The sequence below is a fragment of the Teleopsis dalmanni genome, chromosome 2 (genome assembly GCF_002237135.1).
Source record: "Teleopsis dalmanni isolate 2A chromosome 2, ASM223713v2, whole genome shotgun sequence".
In the NCBI taxonomy this organism is placed as follows: Eukaryota; Metazoa; Arthropoda; class Insecta; order Diptera; family Diopsidae; genus Teleopsis; species Teleopsis dalmanni.
In genome coordinates, this window is record NC_051847.1 from 32,567,735 (window position 1) to 32,580,595 (window position 12,861).

The 12,861-nt window shown below is 27.3% G+C and overlaps 1 protein-coding gene across 2 annotated transcripts in view; it reads right to left on the reverse strand.

Moving 5' to 3' along the window:
• Positions 1-12,861, reverse strand: part of LOC119686398 (ecdysone receptor) — a 222,358-nt gene that overhangs the window by 91,289 nt on the left and 118,208 nt on the right. The window contains exon 1 of one of the 2 annotated variants that reach the window (XM_038100974.1): positions 4,863-5,721. The exons of the other annotated variant lie outside the window; for it this stretch is intronic. Within the exon in view, the coding sequence (XP_037956902.1) occupies positions 4,863-5,424 (562 nt within the window). The 5' untranslated portion in view covers positions 5,425-5,721. Of the gene's footprint in view, positions 1-4,862; positions 5,722-12,861 lie in introns of those variants that run through there. 2 annotated transcript variants of the gene reach the window in all.

Here is a 12,861-nt window from a genome sequence, read left to right on the forward strand (position 1 = left end):
CCGCAATTGTTGTTGTTGTTGCAGTAGTTGTTGTACCAGTTAAACTTGCATAAGTTAACAGTGTGCTACTGTGTCAGGGTTTAAGCTTAAAAGGAAACAAATGTTAGGATCTTGAAGATGTAAAAGAAAAAAAAGTAGTTGAGCAACATTTTTGTGACAAAACCGTAGTAACTTAGGAAATATTAAGCAGACACAGCCTGCGCTTAATTCTTTTTTTTTTTTGATTTGAAAGTATGAGTATGTACGAGTATGTAATGTAGTTTTTTTTATAAAAAAGGTACTTTATAGCCTTATAAAAAAAAACTTGATCTAATATATTATATTTTTTATTAATAACATAGTAAAATTGATTTTTTTCTTTCATGTCTGATAGCAATTTTTTTTGAGATTGCAGCATACAATTAGTGAAGGTCAGCTGGTCTTATTGAAAGAGTGACAGAATTTTCATTTTTTTGTAATAGTGTCTATGAAATTTTTATATATAACTGAATATACAATGGTATCAAAAAAAAAAACTAGTTTTAATATAAAAGAAATTACTACGTAGGATTTGAGTGCATAGCTTTAAGTCTTAATTAGCAATTGAAAGACCTGTTACCGACATTCATATGAAACAGAATAAAATCAAAATTATTTTTTCAGTTATTTTCCGGTAAAAGAAATTATCAATTGAAGAAATGGTCTATAATGCTTTATATTACTTTATTCTTTTTTATCTTCATTTTCATACATTTTATATATATATTATATATATTTTGTGATAATATTGAGTTATCCATGTTGTGTTTCCAAAAATTAGTGCAAAAAAAAACACATATGGAAGTTTTATATACATGTATATGTATACTATATATGTATATATATGTATATGTACTATATTTTGTTATAATAAAGTTACAGATGTGGTGGTATCGTAAGTAAATATAAAATATACTTTTGGAACTGAGGTTTCGATCAAGTTTTTTCTCTAATATTTTGTACTCTATCCATTGCTATTAGATATGACAACATTGTACAACATTTTTCAATTGCTTTCTATATTACTGAAAATTCTTTATAAAATTTATGAGGACTTTTTGGCACACAGATAATTAAGCCATATAGATGTTATGGTCTTTCAGTATCAATCCAATATGTGAGCTCGACTCCAACCTAACTTAACCTAATAGTATTTCAACATTTACTTGTGGATTTTCACTGCCCAAATGCGATAATTAAGTTAATTCGATAGATAATAGATAATAATTATAGATAATTCTAATATACCAGCATCACAATTTCTGCATAAAGTTTCTATAATTTCAACTTATTCAGCGGTTTTTAAACCATTTGGATTCTAACATGGCGAATCTTTGTATTAAGTTCCAAAATCTTAATACGTTCAATGGTTGTTAAAGCTTTAAATCACTGTTTGATGTTTAAAGCTAAAACGGTGCTTTCTGCAAACCATTCTGTAGTCGACTTCATGGTACTATAGATAATAATCGAAATATCTCTATATAGCCTATAAAGTATAGTTGAGAAATTTCTATATAATCTATACACAATGGTCGAAATACCTCTATATAGTCTATAGAATCTCTTTATATAGTCTGTAGACTACAGTCGAAATAACTCTATATCTATTCTATAGTCTACAGCGTCTTATAGGTACTAAAGACTCTAATATAGATGTCTCTATGTAATCTCTATTGGGTACTACAAAATATAGTTGATATATAGGTGCAAACAAAATATATTTTAATTATTAATTTAAAAATTGTATATTATTATTAAACATTGATCAATAAAATAAAAAAAAAATTTTTTAAAATATATATGAAATATATCCGCAAAACTGGGAAGTTAGAGTCATTAGAAGTGAATAATTAAATTGGTATTGAAATGAATACTGGTTCTTTAAGCTTTATTGTTCAGTAATTTATCAGTAATTGTATATTTATTTATTTTAATTTTTAATTTATTTTAAAAGATAAAATAAGTGATTAAGCATTGAAAATTTATTTAAATAACTTTATAAAACCATTTACTTTAACTTTCTATTGCTAAAAAGTATTAACATATGCTATGATTTTAATTTATTAACCAATAAATAAACAAAATTTATGCTCTGAATTCTTATACTTTACAAAATATATGCATGTACTTAGGAACCTTGATATGTCAGTACATAAAATATATATATATGTATATATATAAATTACCAAAAATTGCTGAATTAACTTTCAATGTCAGCTCACAATGTGCAAAACTGTTTCATGCTCCAGTTAACAAATTTCACAAAATTTAAATAATATCTAAATCTTTCACCCGCACTCCTAGATACAAATCTACAGATACATTTACATAGAAGTATATACTTTTTACGTACAACTACTATGATGGTGGTTGGTGCTAAAATTAACCCAAATTCTATACAGAAATGTGTGACCCTGGCCCAAATTCGGAGCTACAATGAGAACTGCAACAAATAGCAACGATGACGAAGTGTTGCATAGACATTCATTCAACTAAAGCTTTCAATCGGTCAAGGATGCATTTCTAGAATCAAGTGCAAAAAAGCTGCACTTTTTTAGTTTGTGAAATAGGAGTAGATGCCTACGCGTCAGTGGAATGGTGTGAGTTTACGGATATTCATTTGTACAGCTTGAGATACAATTTAAATATTCATGAGAAATATTTTTGTGCAAATATAAATTATTAATGAATTTAATTGTAGTAGTTGTTGACATTTAAATTGCAGTTATGTATCTATGCAATTTTCTGTGCAGTACTAATGAAATGCAACTCTATGCTGCACACTCGGTGTTTATTTTAATATGTGGCAACGTGCACCAATGCAGGCACGCAAGCAGCTTATAGAGGATTCTGCTGTAGATTTAGCATTTAATTATAATTTCAATATCAGACATGTATCTGTATCTGTATCTGTTTGAATTGTAATTTAATTTCATTATTTTTTTATTTTCATTTTAATTTTTCTTTCGTGTTTTGTGTATAATTTTGCACACAATTTTATTGTATTTATTGATTGCGCTTAAAGCGATTCAATGCTGTGCGTGTATCTTTTAATTTCTTTATTATTTTTGCAGTGCTTACTCACGCCTCAATCCATGAATTTCGTTTTACACTCAGTATTTGTTGTACTTTATTTATTTATATTTTTTTTTATTTTTTAAATATTTTTTTTTTATTTATAAATAATTTTTTTTTTTTGTAATTTTGTACAAGTAAAGGCGCAATTTTTTGGTGTCAATGTTAATTTTTTGTCTGTTTCATTTATTTCAATTTTATTTATATTTATTTTGTATTATTTATTGTATATATTATTTATTTACTTTATTTAATTTAAGTATAATATATATGTGTATATAATATTTCACATATTGTACATAAATATAAAAGCACTTTGACTTTTTATTGACGACTGAATATGTATCTGCAGCTGAATGTGTATAGCATATGTTTTATTTCATTGTCAAATTATTCTTGAAATATATAAATATTTCTATTTAATATAATTTTAATTTATTTGCATAAAACAAACAAATTCTGTAGCTACGCACGTGCCACAACCAATTTAAAATAGACAAACAATTTAATCTTTATAAAGTAACTATCAAATTTAAAAAGAAATTTCTACTTATGAAAATTTTTAAAATAAAGAATAGACTCTACTATAGACTCTTTAACTTCACCATATGCAAAATGCAAGACAATATAGATCTACAATAGAAAGTTATAATGGACAAAAAACCACAACAATAAATCAACTGGAGATATAAGATATGGATGGAAAATTTAAAGTTAATACAGAGAATTCTTTACATATCCTCACTGGACTTGTCAAAGAACTGTACCGAGAGGTACTGGAACTACTTCCAAAATAAAATAAATAATAACTGTCGTTTTAATACACACTGGAGTGGAATGGAAGTGCCATTTAACGTTTTAACTCACACATTTCGACAAGGAAGGGCACAGTATTCATGAGACAAAATCAGATAAAGCATTTAAAATAAAAAGCATTACAGCGATAAAGCGAGTCGGAGTATAAATAAGAAAAAAACTTATACATCACCGAAAACCTAAATAGCTTTACATACATTATCAAAAATTTATAGAGATAGGAGTTACTATTATTACGTCAAAGAAACTTACACTACAATCTAGAGTTCTATTGCACCTCGTTTATGGATATGAAGTATTTTTTTAAAAGCAATGTCGTTTCTAGGTTGTAGTATTTAATCTATACAAAAAACTGAGGTGATAGAATTTGTTGTTATTATTTTCAGGGATCTTGTACTGTCAACTAGGGATCTGTTGCGACCTCTTCATGAACAGAGAGTATTTCTCTAAGTCAATTTCCTTGGAGGTTGATTATTTTACAATTTATCAATTTATATTGTAGTATTTCACCTATATTAAAAAATTGAGGAATGCCTCCTATTAATGGACTTAGAGAATTCCTTAAAGTTTAACTTCTTCTATAAATAGTAGCATTTAAGTTATACTAAAACGTTGTGTCGAGAGGAGCTATTATTCTCATGAGGGAACTTGCGCTTGCGATCTAGAGATCAATTGTCTCTCATTAATGAACTAAGAGCATTTCTTTAAGTCCAACGTCCTCTATAAATTGCAGTATTTAATCTACACAAGTTTTATCAAGAATCAGGTTTCATATCTATCCGATTTTGTAAAAAAAAATCCTCCATAATTTTAAATGAATAAGAATATCCTTCAAGTCTTTAAGACAAAGGGAACTAACTCGATATCTCATCATATGATTACAGCCGATTAGATTGTTTTGCTTAAACTAAACGACTACCTTAAACTAAATTGAATTGGATTATAAAACTCACCTGAAGAAATGGAATTAGCCGAATCACTCCGCGGTGTGTGTTGCAAACTGGTAATATTATTACCATTATGGTGTAAGCCACCGTTCTGTAGACCATGATGTGTACCCAACATTGTATGTCCATTTTGTAGTGTATTTTGATTATGACCATTGCCCATTCCAATAATTGTTGTGCCCTGCACATTATTAACTGACATCGAGCCACCAATCAAACCATTACCCATACCGTTGCCATAATTTACATGTCCATTTACATTACCACTAAGACCATTCGAATTTGTATTCTGTAATGGTGGTAGTGGTATAATTGTTGTTTGTGCAGGCAGTGTTGTGCAACCATGCACTGATGTGATCACACTATGTGGATGTGTGTTGTAGGGTGTATCATTGCACAACCATAAGTCCTGTTCACCATAATCCGGTGAATCTAAAGATGTCGGTGACATATTCAAACCAGATGTGAGCACAAGACCATTCGAGGAAGAGGTTACCTCTGAGGAGGATTCATCAAGCATACGTAAAGCGGCAAAGCCGCCATTATTTGACCAACGACGTTTCATCATTTGGAAGGTTTATAATTGTTGTTGCTACTGCTGAAGGTTTTTACCTTAATTTTGTTTTTGTAAATTTAAAATTGGCAGTTGTGGTTTTTGTTACCGCTCAAGTCAAAGCACTAATTTTAATTTATTATAATTTTAAATTTTTATTAAAAATTAAAAATGAGCGTTGTGTGCGCTATAAATTTTATTAAATGCAATTTTTTTCCAATGCACTATTTGAGTTTTTTTCTCACTTGTTGGCGTACAAAACGCATATTTCTGCTTTTTTGGTTTTGGTATTAATTTTTTTTTTAATTATTTATTAATTAAAATTTATTAATTTTTGTTTTATAAATGCACTTATTTTTAAAATTGTACTGCCATTAAATCTTGCACAAGACACGAGATTAATTTATTAAAGGATTCGTAAATTTCTGTACTGCGTGTCTTTGAGATAAAAATTTATTATTCAATTTATTTTGTCAAATACTGAAATGAGATACATAAGGAAAAAAAAACGAAATTATTTATTAATTCTGGTTTTTGACATTTTTGAACTTGTTTTACTTTTTGGTAATATTTTGCATTATAATCGGTTTCATCACTGGTCTTAAATGACTGCAGTAAACATCTTAATTATTAATAACTACTTATTAGGTAAAGTTGGCAACACTTTTTTAACAAGTTTTAAACTTGCATATATATATATACATATATATACATATATATATATATATATATATATATATATAACTTTTATGTGACTAAGATTTCTTTAACATTAAATGTGTCTTTTCAAAATATCGAAGTCTGAGAGTCGACATTAAACCGCAAAATCGAAAAAAATGAAAGAAAAAGAAAAAAACGCCAGATGGATGGAAAAAGATGGAAAAAGAAGAAATAAAGGAAAGAATGAGAAAGAGAAAGAACGAGAAAGAGAAAGGAGAGACAAAGAAGGAGAGAGATATATAAGGACAGACAAAAATAAGGACAGAAAGAAAGCAGGAATTAGAGAAAGAAGAAGACAGAAAGAAGGAAAGAGAGAAAGAATGAGACAGAAAAAGAATAAGACAGAAAAAAATAGAAAACAGATAAAGAAAGAGTACAGAAAAAGAAGAAGACATGCAAAAAAAGAAAAAAAATGGCGAATAAGGAAAGAGTGGAAGAAAGAGGGAAAAAGAGAGAAAGAACGATAAAAGGTAAGAAAGAATGTAAAAGCGAGGTAATGACTAAAGAAAATTTAAAGGAATTATGATGAAATTTTAGCTCTACAATTTGAAAATTTTTAAATATTTTAATAATGAAATGTCATTGCAAGACGCAAAAGAGGAGAGAAAATGAGAGTGAGAGAGAGAGAAAGAGTAAAGCAATAAGAGAGAAAGAGTAAAGGAATAAGAGAGAGAGAGAGAGTTGAAGGCAGAAAAAAAGCAAGAATGAGAACAGAGAGAGAGTGAGTCAAAACTAAAAAAAGATTTCTCATCTTAAAATCAGCAAAAGATGATTTGTAAGAGCTATTAGAAAATTTAGCTTTAAAATTAAAAAACTATAGCTTTTATCTCATTGGATACCAAAATTTTCTTCTCATTTTTGTTATTTATATTCACATAATATATTTATTAGATATTTTACTATTCCGAAAAAAATTCATTGCAAATAAATGAAAATGAAAGTAAAATAGAAAATTGCATGTATTGATGGTGCAAAATAAAAAACAGTAAAAAACTAATATAAAATTAAAAAATATAATAATAAATATTTGTATTTGCATTTTACAATTTTATATTAAAGTGAAACGTTCGTGTTGAGATGAAACAACGTGAATAAATAAAATTGCCCCTGAAAGGTCAACAACATATTGCACTTGTGTTAATAATTAATATTAATTTTTTTTTTAATTTTTTTAATTTTATTGTATATTTAATGAACATATATTAAATACGATAATTGCATAAATGCACATGATTATTTTATTTTAATGAGGTTATAATATTTGGAGAAATTTTTCATATGAAAAATGTTTATTATACCAAAAAGATCATATACAGATATTACAAAGGATTGTATATTATTTAGTTTCGGAATGAAACCTATAAACATACTGTATTTAACCAAAAGCTTAAGAAACTGGTATAATGGTTTCTATACAGAAATCTTTGTGCAATTTTTCAAACTATGTAATTAGTTAAGATGGAACTCCTAAACAATACAGTGAGATATTAATTTTTTTTTTTATTAGAAAAGCTATATAGAATAAGGCAATCTAGGTTAAGGTAGGTTTTGCTATCGTAGAAATTGATATAACATGTATGCTAACCGCAAACACGTACGTCTAAAGAAAATCCATTTCTACTAATATCATAAACTTAAATGTGATCCACTAGTCATGGAACCAACAAAACGCTTTAACAGAACTTAATATAAATTTTATTTTTTCTTTTAATGTTACAGTTCTTGATAAACGAGGAACATTGGAGCCACTTGCCAACTTTGATCTCCAGGTACCATTCGCTACATCATACGAATTTTATCGTTTGCTAAGAAAGCATATCAAATATTTGTCATACACGATTTCTGACAATTTTGTTAGATTTCAAACCAACTGAGAATTATAATACACACATATTCATACAATATAGATATAGAACTTGCCATTGGAAATGCACTCTAATGCAAATTAAAATGAATTTAATGAACTCTATTAGTTGTATATATCATTCCATAAAGTTATTTATTACTATAACACAAAGTAACTAATAAATATTTGATGAGTTACAAGGTAAAAGATACTCAAGAGCTGAATTTTAAAGTAATGTACCCGGTCAGTTTACAGTTTGTGTCCTAAATCTTAAGTGTGCCAGTATTTATTGAAGTTTTTTTGTATATAAGTTTTATAGAAAATATCTTTATATTTCTTGAAATAAAATAAACATTGTATTCGAAATTAAGAATTTAATATTTTCAAAAAATTTTATCATAAAAAAAAACCAGTTGAACTCTAATGATCTTAATGTGTTACTAAAAGTCATTTCATTTTATGAATATTATATTAAAAACCACAAAATAAAAAATAAAAAAAAATATTATAAAATTTATATATTTACAAAATTTATTGTTTAATAATTCCAAAATGTTAAGAAAGTTGTTTTAATACAAAAACTTGCCTACAAACTTACTTATTATGCAGTAATTATTCGTTACTTCAGACTTTAAACTGTAAACCCATCTATCTGCTACCAACGACGTCTACTCTTTTTTTTTTCATACAACGATTAAGCAATTTCAATTTATTATTATCTTAAAGATAATTATTTACAATAATTAAATGTTTTAATTACGGGTTTACCTATCATTAACCTTAACCTCAATTCAACCGACGGCAGCTCATTTTAGCATAAAATTAAAATAATTATAAAAAAATTCTTTAGAACTTTTGCATTTAAGATATTTTTAAGATGAGTAAGAACACACTACCCCCCCTCCATTGTACTCAGATTACGTTATTTATATTAAGAACACATACGATTATATGTGAGAATATATAGTATGTATTAAAGATTTAAGTACCGCTGGGTGATGAAAGTAACTTTCAGTTGCTATACAAAGCAAATATAATTATATACACAATAATGAGTCTGGAACACGAGACGCTGAGTAGTATCTTTTATACAATGTAACTGGAGTTAATTGAAATTTTTAATAATAGTATTTAATTATTATTTTTAAAAAATTATTTAAACAAATTATTAATTAGATACTAAAATGAATTGTTTTGCTTATGTTAAAGCTAGAAAGTAAGATACTGGATCTAAACAGTTATAGGAGTTATGAATAACTCGTTCACTGAACGAAATTAGAAAAGACATGAGCGTATATTGTTCACATGAGCAGTTTACGGTTAGTTTTCCCATGTACTTAATGGCATATTTATGTTATGGCTATATTTATGTCCGTAATTTTCGAGAGAGGCGCCAGGAGAGTAGTGTTACATCAGACCGAAAACCGGTAAATGGTTGTTATGACCATTTAATTAAATAAGTAAGTAAATTTAGAGATTTTATAAAACTTAGGACTGTAACTGAATTGCAATAGTCTAAATTATAAAGTAAAACAAAGCTTACTTACTAATTGTAAAACATATATATATATATATATCAACATGCGCTTAAAAGACCGAATAACGCAATTGTTCGGCTTAAAGATTCGGGCAAGAAGTTAAGTTTAAGGTATCAAGCTTAAAGTTTTACTTTAAAGGTCAATATCTATCAAGAAGAAAATTAATGTGAATAATATGGTATCGAATTTGTCAAGTACTGTAAATGAGGTCTGGATCGGGCACACTCTGAAAAGACTGGCATTGTGATAGAACCCACAATTTTCTTGACGTTCCGGCATAAAAGTTTATGTTAAAACTTTAGCTTAAAAGTACAACTTAAATGCGTTAAAGTTCCACCTCAAGGTCAAAGTCTAACCTTGAAAGTGGTTTATAAGAAAATAAACCAAAATAAAAAATGGACTCAGCTCGTCAAGCACTGTAAATGAGGTCATATTCTCTAAAGACCGAACAATAAAATTGCTAGACAGGCATTGTGATGAAATTTACAGGATTCTGAATGGTTTAGCTTAAAAATTTAGGCGGAAGGACTCATTACAATAAAGATCCAAACCAATCTGAGGTTTAAATCATTAACTTAAGAAACGTAAACAATAGAATTGTAATTGAAGCAAGTCTACTGTGATAATACTATATCTAATATATGATTTCTTATAAATTAAAATTATAAATTAAATATAACTTGCAGCTGAAAAGGTCGTGTAAAAACTTCAGCTCAAATATGGACATGTAAGCTTCACTTAAAGTTTGATATCTTTATCTTAAGAAACTTAAACAATGGAGTTCTAGTTGCGGATAGTTTACGATAATATTATATATATTTATAATGTAAGATATGATTTTAACAGAATACACAAAAAGTTTTAAAAAAAACAAGAAAATTCACTTCTCTAACCATAACAAATAATGCTTTATACTTAAATAATATATATAATATATAATAACATTCAATCATTAATATAAAGTAAAAAAAAATCACATTAAAAGAATCAAGCATTGAAGGAATGGACAGAGAAAATAAGAAAAAATCCATTATAAAAATCCATATGAAAACAACAGGAAGTCCAGCGCATAAAGTCCACCGAAAATAACCACTCAAACTACCAACAACAACAACATATCACAATAAAACAATAACAATGCATACCTATTAGCAGCAGTAGTAGTAACAACAAATCCATCAACAATAACAACAATAAAAACAAAAACAATAGCAAGCAAAAAGCGCAACAAATAAAAAAGTAGTATGAGTAGAAGAAGAAGACGAGGAAGAATTAAATGAATCGGTGGCCATTACTATTATTAGTTAGTTTTTTTGTTTTTGTTATAATTGTTTTTGTTGTTATTATTATGTTAGCCATTGCCAAAGCTATTTTTGTTGTTGTTGCGTATGCTTGCTTCATTATGCTTACTGCGTTAGTATAAATGTAGTTAGAATGCCTCAAGTACGAGTAGAAATTTTAAGTTTGTTTGGACACATAGCAAAATACAGCAGCACGATGAGTGAGTGAGTTATGGGAAAACTGGACATATGCTGTGTGTGAACAGGCGCAATTATGCTAAAACACAAAGGACAAAAATTATGTTAATAGATGTGTGTTTATACATACATGTGTGTGTGTGGAATTTTATTTTATTATAGCAAAAGAAGAATAAAGAAAGGGTTTTGATATGCATATGTGTACATATGTTATATGTTTGTGTTAAGTGTACTTAAATGGTATACAGAAACATAAGTAAGAAAATCATGCGGTGCACAGTGCATAGAGAGCAAGTAAAACCAATCAGTAGCAGGAAATTGAGTTAGTTTCAGTAATATAGGTCACTGCGTATATAGTCTATATATTACTTCTCAAGTACACAGGAATAGAACCATATGAAGTAAACTTAATGACGTGTAAATATAATAAAAACAGAAATAATTAGATTGCATGGAGAGTTTCCGCTTTCATTAGTGGTTAAATTAACAAAGATCTTCGAAAAAAAATTATTAATGAGTTATCCATTCAAAGCAAATATACTTTGCATAACTATGCAAGGTTAACTTTTTTATATTACATTAACTATATTCATGTAAAAAGTTTACTATGATAAAAATGTGATTTACATAAGAAATTATACTAATTAAATTATAAAGATACTATTTTATATTAATACATAAAATTAAAAAAACAAAATAATATAAAACAAAAAAAATTAAAAATACATAAAAAAATATATATAAAAAGATATATAAAAAAATATATAAAACGAAATAAAAAATACATAAAATAAAATATAATAAAATAAAAAATATAAAATATAATACAATACAAAAAATATAATATATAATATAATATAATACAATAAAAAAAAATACAATAAACAATAAAGAAACAATAAATTTAAATAAAATAAAATAAAAAATCCAGTGTAAATTCGCCACTGCCTAAAATCTCTCAATTGAAAGACATTTTCTATATGCAGAAAGAAGGGTTCTAGCTGAATACAGGTCTGAAATACATCAATCAGTTGTCGCTTATTAATACGACTGTTCCCAATAAAAACTTAAACAGCAGATCTACTCCTGATAACATCACTCATTTGTTTTGAAATCTAAATGACAACATAAATTGAACCTTATTATTTATTTATCAGCTCTATTGAGCTCGTAAGACTAGACAATTTAAGTCCTACAACATCACCTATTTGATATTCCATCCAAATGCACATATAATTTATACCTATATTATTTATAACTCTGCTCTATTAAGCCTGTAAGACTAGTTCACTTAGGTCCAACGTGAACTTCAACTGTACTTATAGTTTTTGTAACATCAACTATTTATATCGACACTCAAATACACACTAAAATTTTAACTTCAATTTATATTGGTATGAACTATATTGCTCAAGCTTAATAAGCTTAGTATAGTTGGATACACAGTGTGAACCTTAACTGCAGCTTAAATTCTTATATCAACGACTATCTATTTCCACATCTAAATGTCCACAAAAATTTAAACGCTACTATTTATTGCTCTATCCCACTGAGTTGTTAAAATTAGTTCTCAGATTGAGATCAACATTCTCACCTATGACTTTTCACATTTTTATTTTATGCCGTACTCCACTGTCTCAATAGTATATTAATGTGTTTGTCATCAAAAACTTAAATAATGAGTGAGAAATTAGAAATAAAAAATTTTAAATTCAAACAATATATATTAAAAGTTTACTCACAATAATGAAAACATTGTGAAATTCAACGTAGAGTTCAACCATTGAGTATAAATATTATAGAGTAGCAATCTCGTACAAGCAAATTTTTGTATGAGGTTGCTGCTGCTGGCAACCTTTTTGCACTCAAA